At 40.1% G+C, this 26,970-nt stretch overlaps 1 protein-coding gene across 1 annotated transcript in view; it reads right to left on the reverse strand.

The window, feature by feature from the left end:
• Positions 1-1,797: 1,797 nt before the first annotated feature.
• The window catches only part of STMN2 (stathmin 2), a 50,124-nt gene continuing 24,951 nt past the window's right edge, over positions 1,798-26,970 (reverse strand). The window contains exons 2-5 of the mRNA XM_045981837.1: positions 24,977-25,072; positions 22,268-22,440; positions 11,102-11,293; positions 1,798-3,168 (exon numbers count right to left, since the gene is read on the reverse strand). Of these exons, the coding sequence (XP_045837793.1) occupies positions 3,109-3,168; positions 11,102-11,293; positions 22,268-22,440; positions 24,977-25,072 (521 nt within the window). The 3' untranslated portion in view covers positions 1,798-3,108. The remainder of the gene's footprint in view (positions 3,169-11,101; positions 11,294-22,267; positions 22,441-24,976; positions 25,073-26,970) is intronic.

A 26,970-nucleotide genomic window follows, 5' to 3' on the forward strand; every position in this document is an offset into this window, starting at 1 on the left:
TAAGACGAATGACCTGGATAATTCACAAAATGACATTGTCCCTGCAAAGAGCACATAGTTCAACTCTTAAAGGGTGAGGAGCATGAGAGATGTTTTAAACTGTCCTGAAATACCACATTGTGTCGGAGATGCAAGACTATTGGTTCCTTGACCTCAGCTGTCTCTTAGATGCTTTCTTTCTGGTGTTTTATTAACCTGCAAGATGTAGTTGTTCGTTTTTTCTTCTTCTTGGATTCCTTTGGGTTCTACTTCTACTTTTGTGAGAAAGATGGAGTTTCTTTTCATGTCCCACCTCAGTGGAATATGCCCTGACTGAAACAGTATCACCACTGTGGCCATCACCCAGAGTCCACGCATCTGTACCAATTCAATTTTGTGGCGGCGTCTCTCAAGTGAGGTTGCAGACAAGAAACACTAGTACCACTTGGGAACATGATAGAAATGCACATTCTCGGGTTTCCACACAGACCTCGGGAATCAGAAATTCTGGGGTTGGAGCTCAACAATCTGTTTTTATCAAGCCCTCCAAATGACTCTGAAGCATGCCAAAATTTGGGAACCAGTTGTCTAGGGAAGCCTCAAAGACATAACATATCCTCAATGGTGTGGAAAGATTTGAGGATGGTCTATTAATGAGCTACTAATAAGGAGAGAAATCCCATTAAGTGGGCCTTGTGACGTGGAGCAAAATCACTTATCCTTCTCTGTCTCTCTGTGCCTTAGCCTCTTCACCTTTGGGACTAGGCAGTTGGAATGGTCAGCATTTCCAGTTTAGGGACCCACAAAGTAGTGTGAGGGGTTTGTCAACTAATTCTAATATTTCAGAAAACTTCACAGAAACTATGTTTCCCCTCAATATGCTGAAAAGACAGACCAAAATATCTTACTTTCTAGTTCTGAGCCAAAATAAGCACGTAAACTGTGAGCTTCTTGTGGTCACTCATTTTCATGTTTCCAGGGCTTAATCACAAGGTCCAGCCCTAGGGGAGCCCTTCAAATAACGTTACATAAAAAAGTTATGAACCAAGTTACATAAAAATCAGTATGAAAATACAGGTTACTTTATGCTAACCAGAAGCTGCGACCGACTTCCCAAAGGAAGATAATGGCGCCCACGTTTGTGAGCATGCGCCTTGAGGGTTGCCGCGGTAGAGTCCTGCAAACAGAGGCTATTCAAGGCGGGGACCAGGTGGCCTGCCCCCGACACTTGGCTTGTTAGTGCTTCTATGGACGATAGCCCAGTTCACTTATTCACAAGTCTGTGTGGTTTCAATTATTTATGATGTTCTGCTAAAGCTGGATGTGGTTCATTTGGTCCTGGAGGATCCATCTGGGTCACCGACAGGACCCCGCTGTGTCCATGTGTGCCGTGTGCTTCCTGGCAGTGCAAAATTCAGCAGCATGCCAGGGAAATCACATCTCACAGTCTGGCGAAGGGGGTCTGGGGCCACATGGGAGAACGCAAGGTGTGCCAGGGACCTCCCAAGTGCTTTGCAAGGGGGTCTCTTTCTCAGAATGATCCATCCGAACCTACCATCATCTCCTTCAGTCCTGGGTGTTTTTTTAGGGGGAACAGATTGAAGACCTCCCCTGCCCGGCTGGCCTGTCAGAGGGAGAGAGCAGAGAGAGGCCGCCTGCTGCCCCAGAAGGGAAGTGAATCAGCAGGGCACTGGTTTCCTTCAAACACTAATTATTGCCTCTTGGCTTTGGAGATTGTCTAATCCCATGGCTACCCTTTGGAAATCTGAACTCTGGGGTCAGATATGTAAAGGGGCAAGAGACCAGACGGAACATTTATTAGTTCACAGAACTCCAATTCTTTATTAATCACAGCTTGCTCACAATGACACAGGAAGATAGCACTAATGAAGAGTAAAGATGCAGGCAGCAACCTTCAGGAGTTGGGATTTGGGGGAGAAACGACTTCAAAACTGCGATAGGTACTTACGGTGGGTGTCTGGTGATTCTTAGTTGGCACAAATGCCCTGCCTAGCCCCCTTAGCTGTACCAGCCCTCACAGATGGAGTAAAGTTTCTTTTTATTTTAACAGGCAGGATTGCCTCACACTGGGGAAGAAAGACCAGCTTGAGTGAAAGTCCGCAGTGTTTTTGATCTTGTTCGTATGTGTGTTTTAATGCAACAACCAGCTCACAGTTTCCAAGTGGAAAAATATTCAGTAGCATCATGTACTTGTACTATAGGTAAGAGCTTAAAATGACATCATCAATCATGGCATCCACAAATAAGCCACCTGACACATTAAGTAATTCATTCCATCAAAAGAACTTAAACTAGAGAATTAAGCCCACTTCATGAAGAGCGAATTCGTGGCTGCTTGAACCACTGGGATTTGGATCTGTGTTCAGCAGTTTTAAAAGGTTCAACTTTTTGCTTCTACCCAGACTGATCTCAGATCTGTCTTCTCATCCATCCCTTTCTAAAGCCAAAGCACATTTGTAGCACATAATCCAGTAGAAGCAGAAGTAAATGCTATGATTGGTGTGTGTTTGTTTGTTTTTTCTTAGCCTGGTTTTGTAGTTTCTAGGCAGTTAGTAGATTATGAATGAACAAATGTGGAGTTTGCGTGGAATTGTAATTAATACCTGTAACCTAGGCATGGTCTTAGTCAAGTTCAGAGATTACAAAGCCGTCTAGGTCATTAGGCAATGGTGAAGGTTTCTAGCACCATGGACTGTCTACTGACCTCATTTTTCTGTTGGAGTGAAAAGGGCAAGGAATGGAGTTCAACATGAGGGCTTCAAAAAGAACAGACCTAGCAAATTCATTTGAGTGGAAAGACACAACATCAAAAGCCTGTTACAGGACATGTAAGATTATGAAATAACTTGCATAATGCAATACTTGTATTTTTTAACAAAAATGTAAGTATTTACAAAATAAGATCCAAGGTATTTTTTAAACATCAAGCAAAACATTCTGCAAAGAGACCGCATTGAATTTTTTTTTAATTTTTGATTTTGTTTTTTGTTTTTTATAATGAGTTCTTTTTAAACCATGTCATACATTTCCCATACTGATATCGCATGATCCATTATAATATAGGCAGGGGGATTTACTAACGGTGGGGCGTGCCATCCCTTCATCGCTTCAGCCAGAAAGTTCAACCTGCAGCTCCTTGTTCCTGCGCACCTCGGCAGCATGCCTCTCCTGGAAAACACCAAAGGGAGAAGCAACGTCACAGAACCCCGCTGTCTGCTCCACAGAGAACCAGGAAGGCCTGCCTACTCCTTTCCACAGTTCGCATCTCACTGGAAGTCACCCAGTTGTTTGGTGTCTATCTTTAGGAAATTTTCTCATTTCATGATAAATGACCGCAGGAGACCCAGGAAGTGTCACGTTAGGGAAGACCATATAAGACTTATGGAGACTAAAAAAACCTTCATGCCATATTTGATCAAAACCATGATCAGAAAGTCCTATGATTAAGAGAATTTTGAATATGCCAACTACTGTTCTAGATCCAGGAAATAGCAATAAAACATCACATTGTTGTTTACCCTGTCATTTTTAATGGTGTTTTTTCCCCCCTCTTCCCAAATACATGAAGGGCTTTATAATTGCCGGTGGATACTTTGAGAGGATTAGTTGCAAGACTTTTTGTACACTTCCTAAATGCTTATTACCCTGTTTGTCGGGGCCTTTCAAAGCTTGTCTGAATAACCTTTCTAGACTTACCCTCCATTCTTCTCCTTTCCACGCGTACTTGATGCTTTTGTATAATGGAGTTGTCTTTTCATGAATTTTTAATGCTTGAGATTCCTAGTTTTCCATCTCTATTTGGTCAGGATCAAAAACCTACTCTTTAAAGCCTATAGCAGTCATGTTTTCCTCCATGAAGATTTTCAGGAGACCACAAAATAAAATTGATCTTACCTTCCTTTTGAACACCTGCATAAATGTTTGCTTATATGTGGCAGCCATTTTGTTTTAACTTCTAGTATGGGCATTTCTGTTCTTGTCTCATCTTCTGTGGTAAGTAGTTGTTTATATATAAGCTCACTGAGGGCCAGGACTGTATTTTCTCACTTTTGTTACCTTGCTGGGCATAGCAGAGTGTTCTGCGTTCAACCTGTAATTGGTGAATGTTTATTTACGTGAGGGACTGAGGTGCTAAGTTTGGTTTGGGAACTGAGCTTACTGTGGAGGGAACTGAGAGGAAAGGTGGATCAGGTATTTTTCAGTACATGGTTCTGTACCGAATGACTATAAACCCCTTGTCTTGCATATCATACGTACTAAATAATTGTTTGTTGAACTGAAATTTTAAAATGCTAATGGTTACTAGTATTACTTCTTTTTCTACTTAGAATATTATTTATATTCCTATTTTCTTCCCTGCAGTTCCAGAAATTTCTTGTGGCTCTATGGATTCCTTTAGTTCAGGGGCAAAGACCTGAACCGGCTATAAAGTAAATCTTACCATTAAACTCCAACAATCTCAACGAGTCTCTGCTTACTGTGTTCTTTATAATACTGAGCATTTATTAGGACTTAATATGGAACCAGTTCTGCATAAATACAGATTTTTATCTGTTAAGTTCCCTTTCTTCCTCACAACAATCCCATGGTAGAGGCGTTATTCTGGTTCCCACTTAACAGATGAAGAAACCGAGGCATGGAAAGCCTACGTCATTTGCTCAGGATCACAGAACTAACAAGCGGCAGAGCTGGGACTCCACCTCAGGGAGCCTGCCTCTACAGCCCACTCTGTTAATCACTGCTGTACAACCTCACTGTTAGCAGAAGGACAAAAGTTTAATAGTTGTGAGGAAAAATGTGTCTTTTCAAATATAGGTGTTGGGACAAAAAGCCATATAACATCTGACACTTCCTTCAGAGAAAGAATTGGAGTAAATAGGAAGTTGACTCCAGAGAGTTGAAACACAATTTTATTTAATTGGTTTAAATGAGCTTTTTGTGTTTGTTGAAGAGCCATGAGGAAAAGGGGAAAAAGGCATTTTTAGGGAAGTCACCTCTGTCCCATCCAGAAATGTCAGAGGAAGGAGCAGGGATAAAACTGGCTCTTCCTTCTTTTTGTCCCGCCATTACAAGGAAAAAGATGCAGCAAAACCTTTCTCAGGCAGAAAGAAGCTAATTAGAGCTGAGCTCTGACAAAAATTGAGAAAAACTCCAGGCCATCAGTATACTGGAGCAAAATAGCAGACACCCAAGCGTAAGGATTGATACAAATTCAAATTTCTAACAGGGAGCATTATAATTAATATTACTGGGCTACCCTGGAGCGCACTTCTTAGGAAACTCAAAATTAGTTGTAAGGAAAAAGGTTTTGCTATAGGAAAGAACAACTAGATCTGTGAGCTGGAGATAAACATTAAAAAAGGGAAATTAGGGGCGCCTGGGTGGCTCAGTGGGTTAAGTCTCTGCCTTAGGCTCAGGTCATGATCCCAGGGTCCTGGGATTGAGCCCCACATGCGGCTCCCTGCTCAGTGGGAAGCCTGTTCTCCCTCTCCCTCTGCTTCTGTTCCCTCTGTCACTGTGTCTCTGTCAAATAAATAAATGAAATCTTAAAAAAAAAATAAAGTTATATAACATTCTCTCAAACTATTTTTATTTTAAGCTATATCACATTATGTGATGTGATTGTCACTGAAATAATGTCTATGATGTTTTCAGTTCAACTTTTCTATATTGTTAGAGGTGAAATTTATCAATTATAGTAAGACAACGTCTCTTATTTCCTAAGTGCTATCCTTTGTGGTTGGCCAGGTAAAGTAGCTGTCAAGGTCGTCTGTGTTTTTTTGCTTCTCTTACTCCTGAACACCACGGAAAGCTCCTTTAGTCTCTGTCACAATATTACGATCTGAGCAGTCTTGGCAGGGGCTTGTGAATGGTGGCGTTGTGTTATCAAAGCAAGAGGATGTGACACCTTTGAGTTATTTGGAGAATTCAACAAGATTCAGCCGAAGTCCTCTCAATTGACCTGCTAGGTTAACCAACATTCTCCATTCCCTCCATTATCTTGGAATTTCCTAAATGTTGGGTTGTTTGTGAGGCTGGGAGCCTCTTCTCTATTATTTCCACATACTTTTCCTCTCACTGGTTGAGCTATATAGCTTGCTTGCAGTTGGTGATATTTCTAGCCTCTTCGACCAGCTAGTTGAGAATTTCATTATATGATTCAGTTAAATGTTATAGTAATAGAAAATTGTGAGGGTGGAGGGAAAGCTTTGGAAATACTCAAGAAAGGGAACTATGATCAGACATTGGATCAACTGTAAAAGTGAGGGGAAACTGTAAAAAAGAAGAATTGTAAAGATCCTATGTATCCATATTATTATACAGAAGTCCTCAGCCAATTTTAAAGAAATTAAAACTGTAAAACATGGCTAATAGGATATAGGTGGAAAATGGGAGAAAAAAAGGACATGGGACCCCAATTAACTGATCCATTTCTCACAAAGGTCCTGATCTACATCAAAAGATTGGTAACTGGCTATACATTTAAATGTTCGATATTAAAGTTCTGTGTTTAATGAATGTATGTATTATTGTTAAAATGATTATACCTGCTTTAACTGATTTTTCAAAATTACCCACTACAGATCCTGTTCGGTTTGATGAGAGAGCTGTTGCTCTTCAGGCTTCTGAAGGGTCAGGTGGTGAATTTTCTGCAGGATACTGTCCAGAGTTAGGGAAGGAAGAACATGTTGGGGAGGAAGAAATTGTCTCTTTAATCCTTTCCATGTGGGAGGAACCAGTTCTTTTCTTTCTGTCTCTGTCTCTGTGTCTTTTTCTATTATACTATTCCAAGAATAAGAACATTTGAAACTTCACCAGAGTGTCATTTTTTTTTCTTAAAGATTTTATTTACTTATTTGACAGACAGAGATCACAAGTAGGCAGAGAAGCAGGCAGAGAGAGAGGGGGAAGCAGGCTTCCTGTTGAGCAGAGAGCCTGATGCGGGGCTCGATCCCAGGAACCTGAGATCATGACCTGAGCTGAAGGCAGAGGCTTTAACCCACTGAGCTACCCAGGTACCACACACCAGAGTGTCAATTAACTCACAGACTACAGTTTTGAGTCCTGGGTATGACAATTTATGTCACTCAATTTGAACACTATTGGGTATGTGTAATTTCGATTTGAGTGACATAAACAGATCAGCCTACTGTAGGTCTTTGTGGCCTAGGAATTCTTTCTTCCACACCTTTCTCCACATTTGATTCTATTCTATATAATAAGCTGGAGTGTTGAGACGAAGTGTTATGAAAACAGAAATTGAAAAAAAAAAGTGTCACATTCTTTTCTGAAGGAAAAAAGAACAGTTTTATGGAACAAAGGTAAAAAATATTTAAATATAATTTATGGTGGCGCCTGGGTGGCTCAGTGGGTTAAAGCCTCTGCCTTCGGCTCAGGTCATGATCCCAGGGTCCTGGGATCGAGTCCCGCATCGGGCTTTCTGCTCAACAGGGAGCCTGCTTCCCTTTCTCTCTCTGCCTGCCTCTTTACCTACTTGTGATCTCTGTCAAATAAATAAATTAAAAAAAATCTTTAAATATAATTTATGAAAACCTAACAAAGCATATTTAAGAAGTCTTTAGCTCAGTAGTTCTCAACTCCTGCTAAATATTAGCACCTACTGGCAAATTTAAAAGTAATGCTGATCTCTGGGTCCCATCCCATACAATTATATCAAAATCTCTTCCCTTAAAGAGCACTTCAGAGATTCTAAAGTTCAACTGAGATGGCTTTTGCTTTAGGCTTTCAGTTCTAGCTAAAGATTTTGGGTCTAGCATGGCTGGGTCTCCAAGAAGTCTGTGGAAATTTATCAGTGAATGACACCAAAGAAGCCACGAATACCACAGGAAGACATGCTCTGCTCGGATGCTCTGTTCTCTTACTTGAGGGGTGTGGGAGAGGGTGGCAGGGGGCAGAGTGTTGGCAAGAGCTCACATGGAATTGTATCATGTCTCCTGGTTAATTGATAGGGTCAGGGAGGCCTGTCAAATGGTGGGAATTTAGTGTGTTAGCCTTGATGTGGATTTATTTTTACTAACATTTTCCCAGTGTTTTTGTATTTACTATTTATATTGGTCCATTATGATACATTGACTTATTCTCTAATTTTTGCTGCTAGGTCATTTATTGTTGAGTTTTATATTGTCTGCACGGGGAGAGATATGGTTATTTAATGCTTTTTGATATACGTTCCCTTCCAGGTTCCTAAGCACACAGTCAGTACTCTATCAATACTCACTGAATGACTCACTAATAGGTCTCATTTTCAGTGGTAAACATCTTTTGAAGTATCAGATTCCAGAATAACTTATGTATGTTAGCACTTTGATGCATTTTCAGCACGATTCTTATTACTGATTCTCTTAATAATTTTAATCTCACTGCAGTAATTTCATTCATACAAAAGGCTAGATACTGGTATTAATAAAAAACTTACTTTGTATTATTTTAGGAAAGAGAACACATATTTAAAATACATCAAAAGGAAGTAAATTTGGTATTACCTAAGAAATCTCTCCACTTCATGGAAAAGATAATAGATCTTGGGTAACACTGGCCAAAGATCTCATTAGATTTGAAAAATGTCTCTGTGGCTGTGAAATACCAGGGGAAATGTGGTCTTAAAAATGATCTGCATTGTATCATTCATCATGGGATTAGAATATTGTCAGCTGAGGGAGTCTGGGTGGCTCAGTCATTAAGCGTCTGCCTTTGGTCCAGGTCATGAACCCAGGGTCCTTGGACTGAGCCTAGCATTGGGCTCCCTGCTCAGCTCCCCCTGCTTGTGTTCCCTCTCTCACGGTCTCTCTCTCTCTCTCTGTTAAATAAATAAATAAAATCTTAAAAAAAAAAAGAATACTGTCAGCTGAGATTTAAATCAGAATAGGCTAAAAACCCTTGTTATCAAACCTGACTGAATATTGGAGTCATCTGGAGGATTAAAAAAAAATTAGGTTCTACCCCTGAAGATTCTGCAGCTTGATGTCAGGAATGTTAGGCTGTCCACAGGTTGATTATTTCCAGGACAAACTGCATGTCTGTATGCATCTGTGTGTCTGAAAGAGGGCAGAGACTAAATCTGGGTGAGAATGGGGAAGGGTGCAAGGGGCTGGGCAGGGAGTGAGTGAAGAGAAATGCACAGAGAAAAAGAAATTGCCTATTAAAATCCAACACTTCTGGAAATACTAGTTAAAACATGCAAATTTCATGTGCCATTTTACAATTTCAATCAAGAGGGACATGCTGTCTACTTGTATATGTGTAATTTCAAAAACAATCATGGTCCTGGTTGTTGATGATATAAATCTTGCACTGGATACTAAGGTTTAATGGAAAATACTGGAATATGACCAGTGTGCCCCATTCCTAGCAACTCCACTTGATTTATTTTATTTTATTTTGGGCCTAGGATAGGAGATGGTTGAGCCATGATTATCCAGAAGAGAATACGTGGTGATCTTCTGCTGTCCATGGTACCAGTAAGAATCTCCTTGATTGTGCAGAAACATGTGAACTGAGGGCAAATGGAGGAAGACCGAATGGTTCAAAGTGAGGGGCATAAATTTTACCCAATGGAACTATGCCCTCCTGCATCTCAGCAAAGCACTGGCTATGGTACCACCATGTGTAACATGTAGAGAGTCGAAGGGCCACCTTCAAATTCTGACCTGATGCACTTATTAGATAAAGTGCACTTAGATGAAGTACATTGTTCTGAGAGTGGGGAAACACCAGCTTATATAAGTAAATTAAATTTTAACTTTAAAGTTCTGACTAAGGCATTCAGTAGCTCTCCATTCCTACCCAAGTCACCTAGTACTTCCTCTACACACTTCGGAGAGCCTCAGTGTCTTGCCGCTGTGTCAGAGCCCACACACACTTCCTCAGCAATGCTTTCAAAAGTTCCTCAAGAGCACAGATGTCCACCAAAATCTCCATGGAATTAAATGTATCTATTTTCAGGTTTTATGCCTAATTTTCTTTGGTTCTGGTCTGATATGTGTAATCAGATAATGGGAGCAAAAACAGTCATCAGAATAGATGAGAATATCAGCATGGGGTTGCTTGATCCTTAGATGAGATGGGCCAACTCTAATTGAAGACAGGAGTCTTCCTAAGAAAAACTCAGAAAACAGGAGCACAACTCCTGTTGTCGAGACTCCTCATGCTCTGATGACAGGGGCAGTCCTACCTCTCTCTCAGTGCCGACATGTCGTCGTACTCAGTACTGGTGCGGGAAGCAACTGCTCAGAAAATGACTGAGGCGTTGTTTCTCAAAAGTCATATTTCTCAATGTTTCAACCAGTTTCTGGAGAGGGACAAAGCTAAACGACTTGTAGCTATACTCTACATTTTCAAAGGAAAGTTTTCTGGGTGGTGGTGGTGGGTAGATAGCCCACAAAAGGGAAAGATAGAACACTTTCCAGAGGCTCTCCAGGAGAGCTCATCCTGACTGAAGGGTTGGTGAGAAGGCACCAGGATATCAGAACTTGGGGAAATGAACATCCCTTACTAGCTTCCCTTTGCTTTGGCTTCAAGCAATGTTATTATACTCTAGTTTCCCATGTAGATTTTCCTACATGGAGAGTATGGGCTTCCTGCTTTTTTTCATAGATATTTTGTTCTTTTCCTACAAATGTATTTTTCCAAATTATTATTTATATATTTAGCATCATGTTTTAATTAAATAGTGAAATAAATATTGAATGTGTTATTTTATTATATATTATTATTACTTATTAATATTATATATTTGTATGGTCTACTTTGTATTTCCAATTTAATATTTCTCTAAGGGATTGGTTCTTCAAATTTGTACAGAAGTCTTTACTATACTTGAAAAGCATGGACCAGCCTCCCTGAATTCATTCACTGCTAAAAAAATCAGACGTAGTTCTAGCTTTAAGGTTGGATTCACATTCTTCTACATGTTGCAGTGCCCACGAAGTCAATGCTACAATGGGAGAATCTGCCCAAACTGTTGGCTGTCTGCGCACTTGAAGCAGGTTTTGACTAAGTCTTTGGCGCCTGGACATTTGAGAGCTCACCCAGCTGTGTTGCATAGCAATGCATACTTATGCCCAGAACTTTGTTGGATTACCTTTTCCTGCAGACGTTCAATAATAGCAGCTAGATTAGCCTCACGGTTTTCTTTAATTTGTTCCATTTTCAGGATCAGCTTTTCCTCCGCCATTTTGCTGAAGTTGTTGTTCTCCTCCAAAGCCTTCTGAAGGACTTCTCGCTCATGTTCCCTCTTCTCTGCCAATTGCTTCAGCACCTGGGCCTCCTGAGACTGGGGAAGAAAAACATACTCATCTAAGAGTCACCCACACACAAACCTGGGGGAATGATGGCCTCCTGATTCGAGAGTGTTCCTTTCAAATGAACACCACTTCTAGCCTTGAGCATGGTTGCCATTCAATACCTATCTGCACGGCTTAGAGTTTTTGGTACAATGTGGTTAGCTGGGAGATGTGGTCAGCTGAAATTTCAGCTGTGAGTTTTTTGGAGGCACTGTCTTAGAAGAAGCATTTAACCCTGACTGAGGAGTTTTTTTTTTTTTTTTTTTTTTTTTAGAATAAGTTGCTGCTAAGCATTTATGCAACCGGGATACTGCAGTTAATCACTGCAGTGCAGCGTCCATTGAAGCCTAAGGAAAATATGGGAAGATTGGGGCAAGTTCTAGTCTTTTCCCTGCCCCATTTTTTCACCAGCTATAGGCTGAGTCCTGCAGTACGCTTTCAACTCTAGCCAATCAAATCCCCAAATCCATTTTCTCATTTTATTCCACACCCCACCTATCCCACCCCATTCGTCCCTCCAACCTGCTTGTTTTTCTTTCATTAGCCAAATTCTCTTTGGAGACTTGTGAACATACAAAGTTAATGTCCACTTGACCACAGAAAATAGAAAGCCCTTATTCTGGCCTCCTCTTGAACATGCTGAGGTCACCTGGGCAATCTTTGAAACCCTGTGGTTACTTAGTGATCAGAGGAGAAACATCAAAGTCAGACACACCTCACCCAGCATCCCCCCACATTTTGTGCCCTTATTTCTCCTGCAGCATCAGGGGGCTGTATGACTCTGTGCAGTGGAGGTTAGCAATCGCTGAGGTGCTTGATGAAAATGCAGAGGCTTGGTATCCACCTCCCTTCCCAAATTCTGATTCTGTGGTTCTTTTCTGACATGCAGGAATCTGTAGTTTTGATAAGCTTCCCTGGTGATTCTAATGCATGCTAGTCACAGAATACCTTCTGGAAAATGCTCTGGCATGGTCTTTGATGTCAGGGCTGCATTGGTGACCCAGATGTGCTATTTAACTTGACTTTTTCCTCCATAATATGCAACGGAAAGAAGTCTTACTCAGTGCAGAGCTATCCAGGTTTAAAACTAAATTACTGCACACTCACTGTTCCTGGGTAATGCCTTAGGACTGGTCGGTGCTCTGAGGGAAAGCTTCACAGGAGTAATTGTAAATGTGAACACCTAAACAATGGCAGATCAAAAAAAATCTCATGGCTTGTCAAATACTGATTACTATTAGAAGCATTAATGGGAAACCATTTTAATTAGCAGTGGTCATGGGGTCTTACAGGAGAGATCTTGGTAGGTGAACACTGAGAAGTTTGACAGGGGAAGAAGCTTCTCCTCGGATACAATTCTACAGGAATGATAACATCAGGCAGCCTTAAAGACTTTTTGCTGATGTGTTTGCTCTGAAGTTCATCAGGAACAGCTAGTGACTCATTGGAGATTAGAACATTTTGGAAACTGGCCTCATGTCTCCCTTTAACCCCCAATTGGTTTCACTGACATCCTTGGTAGACTCATCAGTCTTGCTTTGTTATAGCTGACAAAAAAATCAGTAAGAAAAATAATGAGAAAATGTTAACACAGAATAAATTCAAAATCAAATGGAGCTTTTTGGGAAAAAACATGAAAACTATTTTCTAGCTGATTCATCCTTCTGCCTCTAGGTGGGACTATTGGTAAAGCATCCTACACGGATTTTGCTTCCTTATTGCTGCTAGGACTACTGAACTGGGACAGGGACACACTGACTACAGATGTGTGTGTGTCTGTGTGTGTGTGTGTGTGTGTACACACACAGTTATACAGTTTCTCTCTGATGGACTGCAGGGCAAGGGGCCATGTGCCTGCTGTTCTTCACTGTATCTGCTCATAGAGAGAGTTATCATGGATCGGTATTAAGGGGCAACTGAGGAACTTTTCATTTTCAGGTGCTCAAATTTACTGTGGCTCTTCTAAAATTGGGTTCTAACTTACAGTTTATATTTGCATTCTTAGTTTTCTTTTATGAAAGGCCTAAAGACAGCCAGGAGATGGCAGGGGGATAGAATCGAGAAGGGAAGCCCTGGGGACTCACAGGGCAATATGGCAGCATGTGTCTTTTCAAATGACTTCCTTGGTGGGGGACATTTGGTCTGTGTGAACAAACACTCCCACAGGCCCCATCATCAGTGACGGAGAGAGGCCTATTGCCTCACTGGGTGGAGAGTTTGGCTCCGTTCGAGCTGCCTCAGTTAATGGCATTACTCCTTTGGCAGCCACTGGGACTAAATGAGACTACCCAGCATCGCTGTCAAGTGTATTTCTTTAGCACAATTAATGGGGTGAAATAGAAACAGAAGGCAGTCCAGAGTGTTCTTATGTGAGGCCGCTGCTAAACGAAGAAGACCGGCCAAACTGGGCCAGGCCACTTCAAAGCTGTTCTTTCCTGTCCTGCCTTTTCTTACACAGAGGAAAGGTCATATTTGCAATCGTCTCAACTAATCCATTTTTAGGACCTAATGATTACCTGTGTTGCAAATATATAAAGCTCAGGTCCATTAAAGAAATATATGACATGAAGTTGATTATGGAAAGAATTCCACACTGAGAAAATATTTATGACAGGGCCCCATTTTGGTTTCTCCTCACAAGTCCTTAACTCTCAAACACATTCTTCCACAGAGCCAATAGTCTTGGGGTCTTTACCTCAGTTCCTAAGGTCTCCATAATTCCACTGCTGCTACAGTCATATTCCTTTTTCTTTCTTTTGCAGCCTAGCACCCAGATATCTCTGCCTACAACTTCTCTGAATTTATTCTTGGGAAGAAACTGATTCGTTCATATATACACCTTCATCTCCCTAGGGTGCCTGGATGGCTCAGTTAGTTAAGCCTCCAACTCTTGGTTTCCCTTCAGGTCGTGATCTCAGGGTAGTGGGATGACACCCCTCATCGGGCTCCACACTCAGAGGGGAGTCTGCTTGAGATTCTGTTTCCCTCTCCCTCTCCCCCTCCTGCTCACACACTCTCTCTCTGTTTCTCAAATAAATAAATAAATCTTAAAAAAAAAAAGATAGGGGCACCTGGGTGGCTCATTGGGCTAAAGCCTCTGCCTTCAGCTCAGGTCATGATCCTGGAGTCCTGGGATCGAGCCCCGTGTCGGGCTCTCTGCTTGGTGGGGAGCCTGCTTCCCCCTCTCTCTCTGCCTGCCTCTCTGCCTACTTGTGATCTCTGTCTGCCAAATAAATAAATAAAATCTTAAAAAAAAAAAAAGATACACTTTAACCTCTCAGTCACAGCCTCACAGCCCGGAAGAAAACCAGTTATGGTTCTAATATTTCCATCAGTGAGCAAAAAAGGATGTAGTTTAAAAAACTGCTTTAAAATATAAAGTGTGTGTAAGGATGTAGAATAAAAATATGTGCTAGACAAAAGTGGAAAAGTGTCCCTTCATTTTGGCAAATGCAACGTTCTCACTGCAAGGTGGAAGAGGTGTTTTTTATTTTATTCCTTGCTTGGGCAGATTAGCAGAAAAGAGCCCCGACTGGGAGGCTTGAAAGGTAGGATTTGTTGAAAGTTGTTAAAAATAAATTGTTTAAGGAAAAAGGTCTGACCATGGAGGACCATCTCTGAAGAGCATGTACTTAATATAGAAGATCACGGACACAATGAAATGGAAAATTAGGGCGTGATAATCATCAGCTGATACAATGCAAATGTCAAGGCAAACTATTTATAGAACCGAGACATCCAACATGACATTCTGGGAGATCAGGGAACTTTCTCCACCTTGCTATTGTAATAATGGAGGTGCAGAATTGGTGAACACCTTTTCTAGGCATCAACCTCCTCACACTGAACTGAGTATCACTGCAATGATTACATGAGACTACGTGAAGGGAAAAATAATGAGACAGGGAGAGGAGTTATTGTACATTTAGGAACACTTCAACATTTTCTAAAGAGGTTCATTACCATTCCTTGTATTACTGAGTATGAATTTAATTACTATACAAATGAAATGGAAGATAAATTTGAGTTAAGTGGTATATAAAACTCACTTTATTTTATGTACACATAAGAGATTTAAGACTATATTTTAGATAGTATTAGTGTTCCACTTATTTCAGAAGTGAACACACTTCTAGCCCTTTATTTTATTGTCTCCTTTCATCATTTGAATATATTACTTGCCACTAGCTAGAACCTTTTATCAGACACTGGATCTCCTAGTATCTCAGTGTCTTCCCAGTGATAGGTTGGAGGATGTGTCTCCAATTATTGGCTTTACTGTTAACAATGAAAAAACATTAGTAACCCAGCTGGAGCATAATAAGGTCTTGTTACGATATAATAATTGAATATAATTGTGTAAAACCAAAGGGTGCCATATTCACTTTGTGTTGGAGTGAGAAGTGTAATAAAAATTTTAAAATAATTGAAACCTAAAGACCTTTAGAATGAGCTCTTCGCCTAAAGCCTGTACTGATTTTACTGTGATGAACTAGGAAAAGAACTACCGGGGGGTAGGGCTGCTACCCCCTGGTAGGGGACCACACACGAGAGGGTTCTGTGGACCAAGGGTCACATTCACCAAGGAGCAGATGCTTTCTGAATGTTGAATTACAAATAATCTAGCACTTTAGCTCGTAATCCACTGCTGTACAAACCACCTCCTCTTTTCCTGGATGCAACTTTAATTGCCATCTAGGAGATGCCAACAAGCAGAAAAGGTAAGTCTATCAAGTTTGGTGACCAATGGTCCACTTTATTCTATTTTCTTAAAAATAAGCAATGTATCTTTCTTTCAGAGATTCAGGGACTTTGGAGTTGATAGGTGATAATATTGTCAGTGTGGGTATCTCACTGAACTGCTCTGAGTAGTGCTCTTTTTAATTCAGTCTATTTTAGGTTGAGATTTTATCCATGTCATTAGAATTCTTAAATTTTCATCATTTTTTCCCAATACTAATTTTTTTCAGGCCACTGGTAGTTGGGCAGACCATTTTATAGGTGTCACCTACCAAACTGTTTCTCCTTCTTTGTAACTTGATAAATAATATTTTATAATATTTGAAGTATTTATGAAATGTATGGTAACATTTCAGCATCTTTGTTGATAAGAAACTTCTTTTCCTTATAAAATTGTGAATTTTCAAAATCAGAGAGGGAGACAAACTACAGGAGACTTTTAGGTATAGGAAACAAACTGACGGTTGCTGGAGGGGAGCAGAGTGGGGATGGGGTAATGAGGGGATGGGCATTAAGGAGGGCACTTGATGTAATGAGCACGGAGTGTTACATGCAATTGATAAATTCCTGAATTCTACCTCTGAAATGAATAATACACTATATGCTTAATTGAATTTAAATAAAATAAAATTTAAAAATTGTGAGTTTGCTGGACTATATGCACAGGAACCAGATGTGTTTTTGCATAATAGCTTTGTCTCACAGTGTTTTTCAAGTGTCTTCATGTAAGATAGGTCTCCTGGTTCTCACATTAACTCCATGACAGAGGTCCTATTACTAGGCTCACTTTACAGATAGGTAAAATAAGACATAGAAAGGTTAAGGACTTGTCCAAGGTCACACAGCTATTATGTGGTAGAACCAGACTTTGATCAAAGGTATTGTCTTAAACATATGTTTTCACCCACTGTGCTTTTAAAGATGCTCTTAAACACTATGATCAGCTTATGACAACCATATAATTTATTGTCCAAACTGGGGTACTTGTAAAATTGAAATGATAATAATGATATAGAAAAAGCAGGATTAAGCTGGAGTTGTCCTGGGCCAATTGGGACTTTGGGTTAGCTTAGCTCTGCTGTTTCTTGCTAAATGTTGAATGAATAAATGGCTGGCTGGCTGGCTGAATGGATGGATGACTGAAGAGTTTCACCCATGGGGGTCGGTTGCAGTATGGAAACCTTGATTTCAAAATATGAGCTTCAAGCTGACCTCATGTCCTACAGAGGCGAACGCTGATTCCCACGGATAATCAAGGAGAGGAGGAAAAGCAGGAAAAAGACTTATTTCTTGTGTAACAAATTTCTTCCGTGAACCAATCAATAGGGATTAATTCTGGTTCAAAGGAGCCTGAGGGAGGACTGCCCAACCTAGTAACCAGATGGTCGGTGCTGCAATCGTGTCAGCAGATGGTATGAGGAATTGGGGACACTGCCAGAACATTTACTGTGAAGGGAATCTGAGCCCACGTGGAGATGACTGCATTGCAGCCCTCCAGTTATAAATCCAGAAGGCCTCTGAAACATAGCCTAGGTCATTGGTTCCCAGATGTGGTTCCTAAACTCCCAGAAGCAGGCCTTTTGATGATACCAGTGGAGGGGAAAGGGGCTCATAAGCTTTTATTATGTTTTAGAAACCCTATCAGAAATCATATTTCACCTTTTTCTTTGTCTATTTTTATACTCACATTGAGTTAGAATTAAGTCAATTTCGTGAGAAAATGCTTATTTTTAATGACAATCAAAAACATTGATTAGCAGTTATAGATTGCTTATAACCATAGCAAAACAAATTTATTAATACTATTATATTAATTTATTAATACTGTTATGTTAATATTATACTACTATTAATAGCATGTTTGATAGGCAGAATCTTTAAAAACTTGTAACTATGAGAACAGAAATAGACTCAGAGCAAAATGTTGCTGACCACTGGACTAGGTTGGATATGTGTTTATTTTTGAAAGCCTTCGGTGTTTTTTTATGTCTTCCGTAATAGAGTTTGAACATCTAATCTGGGTTCTTCAAGGCCCACCACAATCTCACCTCATTACTCTCCATCTCCCCACCCAACTCCACTAGTTCACTGGTCTACCCACTGCCCTGAAAACATGCATTATGCATTCTTACCTCTGTGTATCCTTAGTTCTGGAATGATTCTCTTAGTCTAGAACACTTTCATGTCTTCTCTATCTAACACTATTTATTTTTCTAGTCAGCCAGTTTTTTCTTTTTAGTAGATATTTTTCTAAAGAGATGCCATGTTTCACATCAAATAGTGAAATGTTTTTATTTTCCTCAATGATCTCCCATTTCAGTTGAAGCCCAAGTCATTAAAATGCTACCTTCTGACCCCAATTCCTGCTGGCCCCTCCTTGTTCTTTCTGCTTCAGTCACACTGAGCTCTGTGTTCTTAAACTGCACACTCCTACCGCAGGGCCTTTGCACTTGCTAATCTCTTTACTTCAAATGTTCTATCCCCAGAGAAGAGTTGTAAAGCTTACTCCTTTCCTTCATGCTTCCCCCCCACCCAAATGTTCTCATATTTAAGAGGCCATTTTTGATCACCCCATATGAATAACACCTTCCACTCCAGCACTATCAATTACCCTGCTTTATTTAGTGTTATCTAATGTATTTTATACTTAGTTATTAGCTATTTCTTCCCAATTGGAATAAGGTTGATGAGGCATCTCTAATAGCTAGAACAGTGCCTGTCAAATAGTAGGTTCTTAAAATATCTGTTGATTGAGTGATTTTTCCCAGACTAAGAAGTCTTTGGATTGTATAATTTATTTAGTGCACTTTCAGAAGATATCCTTTGGAAATGTAGTAATTATAATTTTGTTTTAGGATGTGAAGACAAAATAAAAAGTCAAAACAAGTGATATATTGCCACTTTAACATTTGGTTCTAAAAATTATCATGTTCTTAGTCATTTAAAAATATTTGCAGTACTAACTCTTTCTAGGGACTAATAACAAAAGACAGAATCCATGCCTTCATGGAGTGTATAATTTAATAGCAGGAATATTAGGGCTAAATAAATATATATGCAGATAAACATATGCTTACTAGTTGTGCAAAGTGCTACAAAATAAATAAATAAATAAATAAATTAGAACACCAGGAGAGAGATCAGCAGGTGAAAATTGGGCCCAGAGAAGCTCCCTCCCCACAGTGAGGACTTGACAAGTAAATGCAGAGCCCACAGAGCCAAAGAAGAAAGTGTGAGATTTAGAAGATCCTATTATTTTCAGTAGGTCCTAAACTTCCCCTGGGTTGGTTCTGATCACGTAAAGATTGCAATCACAGCATGGCAGTTTCTTTTTAACTTTCTGAGTTTATATTTCAATGTAATTCTTAGAAAATATGTAAAAAATTAGTAAAGTTGAAACTGAATAATTATCTGGTACCAATTAGAAACAGGCCTAAAATTCCTCCATGGTTCATTAAGATTTTTCTGGTCTCCTTTTTATCTGTGCAGTCTAAATGAATAGCTAGTAGCCGCACAGGGCTGTTTTATGTTACTCCTTAAAACGTGACTGCTAGAAAAATTTAAAATACATATGTGGCTCACATTATATTTCTGTTCGACAGCACTGTTCTGTGTACCTGCAGAGATCGCTTTTTTCATGCTGACAGGGCTAGGAGAATTACCAGTTGAATAGTGTAAGAGCTAAATAGTTCCTGCAATTGTTATACAACGCTAAGCTTCTAAAGATGAAAATTGTGGCTATCTATCATTTTGCTTCTTCCCTTCTTTGGATAACAACACCTCAATTTTCTTTTAGGGCTCTACTCCTCCGCATTTCTCTGCAGGAATCTTACCTCCCTGCCTCTGAAGGTCATGTGATCCAGGCTAGCCAATCAAAGTACCGCATCCTCTCAATCCCAAGGATGGGCTCAGGGTGCAGGGTGCGACCCCAGGACAGGACAGTGAGGATCAATCCCAGGATTTTCCTGGGAAAGAAAAATGCTCTTTCTGCTCGAGTGTCTAATTTGTGAGGAAAATAAGCTGGGAGTGACTGTTGGAAAGGAAACTCTCTTGGTCTTGAAATCAATTAGAGGCAGGAGGAGATCGATGATAGATTTAAAAAGGTTTATCTGACCACATTGCTTCGTCTGGATCCAGCTTGTTTTTGAAGCTGTAACCATTTCTAGACATTTTAGTCACATACTCACTTTGTGTTTTAGCTAGTTGAATTGAGTTTTGGTTATATGCCTGTTTTCACTAAGGTCATCACTGACATATATCCACTAGCTAGAGGCTCTTTGAGGAGAATTAACAATTCTTCTAACGAGCACTAATTAAGTTGGCACAAGCCAATAGAATAAAATCAATTAATGATTTTTTAAGTTGGTACTTTCTGTTAATTAGTTATATTCTCTTCTAATTAAAACTCTACTACCAGGACATAATCTATATAATGATTTTTGCCTTGAAAATTGTAATAAGTAATACTAGACATGTGAAGGAATACTGATTTTAAGGGCTTTCAGAAATTTTTCCTGGTGTCATAATGCCGGATGATTATATTTGTGAATGTCATTTAGCCCCGAGGCCAATTTCTAGTTCAATTCACTTGTATAAAGGTGTAATTGTTGATAATTTATCATTGTCAAGGTGTAGGAGTTTTACCAGAATTAGTAATTACCTAACTCAGGAGTTTTATGAGGCTACCAAGTTAATTTTGATAATCTCTGTGTCGTTCTTTCCTTTTAACAGTATCCTTCAAATTTAAATAAGTTACCTGGAAACACCAGCAACATTCTGAAACATGATGCTGAATTTTCATCTCAAGTTTCAATCTCAGCTCAGTCGCTGACCTTCTATTCTAAACAAGTCGCAGCATTTCTATAGGACAACCTAGGACCTGTACCTATTGCCCCTTACCTGTAAGAGAACTTGAACTGCCTGGAATGTAACACACTGTTGTAGTTAGTAACTTACACCTATTGGCAGCAAGTTGGGAGATAAGTTCTCGTTATCTGATATTACATATGTATGTATATATGTGTGTGCATGTGTGTACACACGTATTATACACACGCATATATGCACATACACATATTTGGCTTTGTGCCATTTTGACTGTTAGAGAATTCTGTTAGTGAGAAAGACTATCTTTGTTTTCTTTGTAACTATCCAACCTATAGGTGTTGAATGTATTGGGTAACTTTTTATAAGTAATATATTAATAAAATAAAAAATTATTGTAAATGCAGAGTTTCCACTCAAGTAAGACAGTGCATGGAGCATATTCTTAGTGACTACATGCTTCTAAAAATATTTTATGATAAAGTCAGTGAAAAATACAATAGAGGCATGAATTACCTAAAAATAATTCCATTTGGGTTGGTCAAGAGCTTGTTGGTGGGATGGACTTTAACAATCACTTGGTTGGTACAGGCATATTCAGATGTAACTTCTATCTTTATGTATAGAGTCCCTGGGATTTCTGAGTGCCCCCCCACCATTTTTAATACCCTTGGTTTCTTAGTCATCTAATTGTGAACAATTAGAAATTGGGCAAAAGAAAAGTGCTCTAATACAAACAGGGGCCAGTGGAAAAGAGGGAAGAAAAGGCCATCAAGGCTTAGAACTGGGGAGAGGAGGACACTAATAGATTTAGAGGGTCCTGATCTTAGAAGGACCAACTTCAAAGGCAGGAAGTGAGGCCTGGAGACAGAAGCAAGCTTAGGGCCCTTATCCTGGGGTTAGCAGCATCTGGGCAGAGGTATTTTAGGCGGAGGATCTGGTGGTCTATAATTTCAAGGAAAACAATGCACTACACTGGGAATGGGACGCCGACCCCGAGAGGAGTAATCACCACTCGTGTACCCCTCCCCATCTCCAAACCATGAAGCTAAGTTTCCTAAGTTTATGCTTTCCTGGATATGCACCGTGTACTAAGGGAGATTTTTATGATAAGGGATATAAGAGAGGGAGAAGGGCACCAAGGTATTGAGCTCTTTTAGTGTCTAAGATCTTTGGTTTAAGTAGCCCAGAGGCAGCAATTTTTACTTGAACTAGCCCGGCTCTGTGTCTGTTGAAGACCTACACGTGCTGGGATATTGTAGGTCTACACATACTGTCCCCTGGAACCTCTGCTAGAATGTGTGGGGGGTGAAGGGGGGAGAAGAAAGGAGAGAGAAGAGGAGGGAAGGGAAGAGACAGAGAAAAGAGAGAAGAATTGAAAAACCTATGGGAGAAGTTACCTTTCTTCTTTCCTCTGCAGCCTCCAGTTTTTTCTGGATCTCCTCCAGAGACAGGTCTTTCTTCTTTGGAGAAGCTAAAGTCCGTGGGGCTTCTGAGATGGGAGATGGTGGCTTCAGGATCAGCTCAAAAGCCTGGCCGGAGGCACGTTTGTTGATTTGCTTCACTTCCATATCTGAGGAATGAATATTGAAGGATATTAAGCATACAGAGCAGTGAAGCAGGGGTTTATTGAAATAATTTGAGTTCTGGCAACGGAAAGCAGCCTTGTTATTCTGGCAAATAGGAATAAATGCTGCGTGTGTTATCTGTTCTACATGGTTTTGAACATACAAGACCTCTTTTTTTTTTTTTTTTTTACTATCATTACAGATATATTCCAACAGAATAAATATGTACAGTGTTGGGAAATTCAACAGTGTCCATAGGGAATTGATTAAAGGCAGGCCTCCTTAGGAGATAAGAGCCCAGACTGATTTTAAACTGAACTTTTTTTCCCTTTTGAATAAACATGAGCTTCACATGAAAATAAAGTGGCACAGATTTCGATTTATCCTTTGAAAATTACCATGGCTGGAGGCATTTTCAGGCTAAATGAGAAAGAAAAAAAATAACAAAGGTTTATTGAAAATTTGAAATGCTTCACCAATTCTTCTAGGAAGCAGTGCACGAAACAATGTTGAATTTATCTGTTTAGCTTCCAAGACTCAGCTCACCCATGACTTCTGACTTTCTTTCTCCCCTGTCTTCAATCCCTAATGCTGTAGAACCTGTCACTGTCTTCCCGGTACACTTCGTGTCACCCCCAGCTTAGCCCTTAACCACACTGTGCTCTGCTTGCCGATTATTTGACTATTGGACGCATGTCTCTTCTCTTCGGCTCTAAGTTCCCCCAAGACTGGCCTGTTCCATATTTATCTTTGTAGCCTCTGTGACGGTGCGTAGTGCCATATTAGAAACTCGGAAGAAATGTGGCTGGATTGCGGGTCACAGCTGTTTCTAGCAGAGGAAACCTCTGTCTGGGTTATCTGTCGACTGAATGAATTTACACAAGGTAGGCGCTGTCCCCGAATTCTAATGGAAGTTTTGGTTGGAAACGGAAACCCTTTCACAAGGACATGGTTACAAAACAGTTAATTAGCATTTATGACACTTATGTTATGTTAGTGTAACTTTGGAAGGAAAAAGCCGGGCTTTAAAGGCACCGAAGTGGGGCGCCTGGGTGGCTCAGTCGTTAAAACGTCTGCCTTCAGCTCAGGTCATGATCCTAGAGTCCCGGATGGAGCTCCATGTTGGGCTCCCTGCTCAGCGAGGTGCCTCCTTCTCCCTCTGCCCCTCATCCTGCTCTCTCTCTCTCTAATAAATAAATAAAATCTTAAAAAAAAATAAACACACGGATGGTGTTAAGTGCCACAGATGCCTTCAGCTTATCTTTAATGTATGTCTTTACTCTTCTGGAAAAGAAACATAATAAGCCAACAAGTAACAAAATATACCTCAGCTCTGACTGCTACACATAGAACTCTATCGAACATTGTAATTACATTGACTGAATTAAGTGAGGATGAGATCATCGGCAATGATAGCTACCATTTTTGAGGGCTTGTAAGGGGGGTCAGCCTTGCTGCCAAGTATTTGACCTGCATTAGACCATTTAAACCCTATAACAACTGTGGGAAGAAGATACTAGAGAAAATCTAAGTAACTTGCCTGAGGTCACACAGATAGTGGCAGATCCAGGAAGAAAAGCAAGCTAAGTAGACTGAACTTTGATTAAATCCAATGGAAAGTGTTGTACTACAGTGAAGTTTGTAGTCATGCCAATTCTTTAAGCTAGATTTCTTTCTTTCTTTCTTACTTTTAATTTCAATTCTTGTTATCTGGGACCTCCGTCATAAGTCACTTTTATCATGGGAATTTGTTAGCTTGTGGACGTGCATAATCAAAATATGGGAACTTTATGAAGAATAGAATAAGGGGAAACAGTGATGGTTGTTGATTTTTTCTTTTGAGTTTCCTGAGTATAAAGCATTTTCTTGCAAATTGCTGTTTGGTCTAGCGAAAACTTAGCATATTATATCATTTGCAAAGAAAAGCTTTAGACTTGCTATCCATGTTGGTATGCTGGATGTGGCTGCTAAGAGCCATCTAGCTCTATTTCTGAAGAGACATGAATGTGCTCTTGTTAGCATCAAACTGGAACTGTTTTAGGGGCGTCTGGCTTGCTCAGTCAGTAGAACATGTGACTCTTTTTTTTTTTTTAAGATTTATTTATTTATTATTTTAGAGAGAGAGGGCCATGTGGAGAGGAAAGGACAGAGGGAGAGGGAGAGAGAGAATCTCAAGCAGACTCTCTCTGAGTGTGGAGCCCCATGCAGGCTCGGTCTCGTGACCTTGAGATCATGACCTGAGCTGAAATCAAGAGTCTGATGCTTAAACTGACAGAGCCACCCATGTGCCCCAAACGTGTGACTCTTGATCTCAGGGTTAGGGTTTACATAAAAAAATAGAAACACACACACACAAACCACAAAACCCTAAACTGTTTAGAGCAATAGGCAATCAATAAGACCAAATAGCTAGACGCAACAAGTCAATAGTGAGATCTACAAAACATTGATTTAATTTGATTTAATTGTGAGACAGAAACAAGTGTATGTAAACTTTTCCAAACAATGTTAGCGGGAGCATTTCTACTGTAGGCAACTCACCGTCATAAGTATAGATGTTGATGTTGCGAGGTTCGGGGTAAAAGCAAGAGCAGATCAGTGACAGCATGGACAGCTCCTTCATTTTTTCCTTGTAGGCTAAAACAAAAGACTCAGGATTAGTATCTTTCATTTTCTGAATTTCCTCTTGGTGCTTCTTTTAATCTAAGTTACAATTACAGACTCTTTCGGAATGAATATTGGCAGGGACACAGCTTCGCAAAATACAAATGAAAGAAAGATTGAAACAGGTGCATATTCCTTATTACAGAAGATATAAATGACACATTAAACCAGGTTAGATAAAAAGAGAGAGAAAGGGAGTGAGAGAAAGAAAGGGAAGTAGGAGGAATGAAGACCCAACAGGACAGGGAGGAGAGACAACGAAGACATAGAAAAAGGAAAACCAGACAGAATGCTCCGGGAGACAGGTCCATCCGAGTTCATGTGTATGTGCATCTACCGGACATAAGTATGACTCAGGAGGTGTCCTTTGTTGCCTCGGCCTGCATGGCCACGGATGAGGTCGGGGACAGGCAGAGAACCCATCAGGATTGTTCTCAAGTGGATGCGTCCTCCAAGGATCTATGTTCCTATTTTCTCTTTATCCTCAAGCACACTTTCTTGTCCCAACTTCTTTCTACACATACCATAAAGTTAGATCTGAGCTCTGATAAGGCTCTCATCTCCTCTGTGGAACCTGGTTTGGGGGCCCACCTTGCCAGGCAGCTGCAGGCATTCAGTGAGGGATCTCCTTCCTCCTTCACTCCCCCTCCCTATTTCATTTTAACCTTTCTCTGTCAAGAGGCTTCCTGCTCAGGTAACCTGGCAAGGCATCTCCTCAGTGCTGGTTGTCACCAGGATGGGAGAAGACCCAACGGGTATAAGGAGGTGGGATTGGCCCACCATTGTTGATTATCAATAAATTTAAAAAAAAATGGAAGAGAAATGACAGGCATACTGTGCACTAACTTGAAGAAAGGTACAAATAATGGTGATGGTCTAATGTGTTGTATCTCACGGGTAATGGTCATCTTTTGGCAGGGGCTTCTGATTTTATGATAATGCAAGGGAGGGTGAGTACCTTGGGAAGATAGGAATTCCCAGATGATTAATTTGGGCATTACTGACAAAGTCCATCTTTTGTTGGCTAATGGGAAACAGATTTGACACCCAGATGCTCTAGAGCTACCAAATGCTAGATGAGGAGGGTCCTAAAAGATCATTGAGCTGACAGTCCACCTACCCCACCACCAATTTTGCAAATGAAACTGGCCCCCAGAGACTAAAGTCATATGTGGCCTCCAGATAAAAATGCAGTAAATCAATCAATATCAAGATTGCCAAGTAACACTTTTCTATTTCTACTTTTAGGATGAGGTTCAATGTCAAGGCGAGACATGTTTGCATATCATTGAACAACATGCAAAGATCAAATATTGCCATATTGTATATGGTTCAACCTAATACATCCAGAAGTTCACTCTAAGAGAGAATTTTCTCTCCTTGTGTAGCTTATTTCCTTTAAAATAAACAACGCAATTTGCCTTTTGTTATAACAGTCCTGCTAACAATTACTTTGAGAGATCTCATTAGATGCTTTTGGAATTTTAGAAGGCTGAAACTGTATTTCTTTGTCTTATTTGTTTATTTGGTTAATAAAATTATGGCACTTCTAAAGTTCCAAGCAGGTCGGTTAAAAAAAAGAAAAAGAAGTTCCAAGCAGGTCTTTACATGGATGCTTAGTGTGAATCACAGCTTCTGTCAGATAAAAACATTTGGTGGTTTAATACATTTGATTCCATGAAGAATAAAATTCAAAACACAAGTTTTTGCAGGCTGGTGCCTTTTTTTTTTTAATAAGAGAAAGCAAAATGGTATCCAAAATATTTTGCAAAATTAAGCACATACAAGGGACACATGTTAAAAATACCAACTTTATTAGGGAGGGCTAACCCCAAAATAAAAATAAAATAAGATCTCTATCTCATAGAGCA

The sequence above is a fragment of the Meles meles genome, chromosome 1 (assembly GCF_922984935.1).
Source record: "Meles meles chromosome 1, mMelMel3.1 paternal haplotype, whole genome shotgun sequence".
NCBI lineage: Eukaryota > Metazoa > Chordata > Mammalia > Carnivora > Mustelidae > Meles > Meles meles.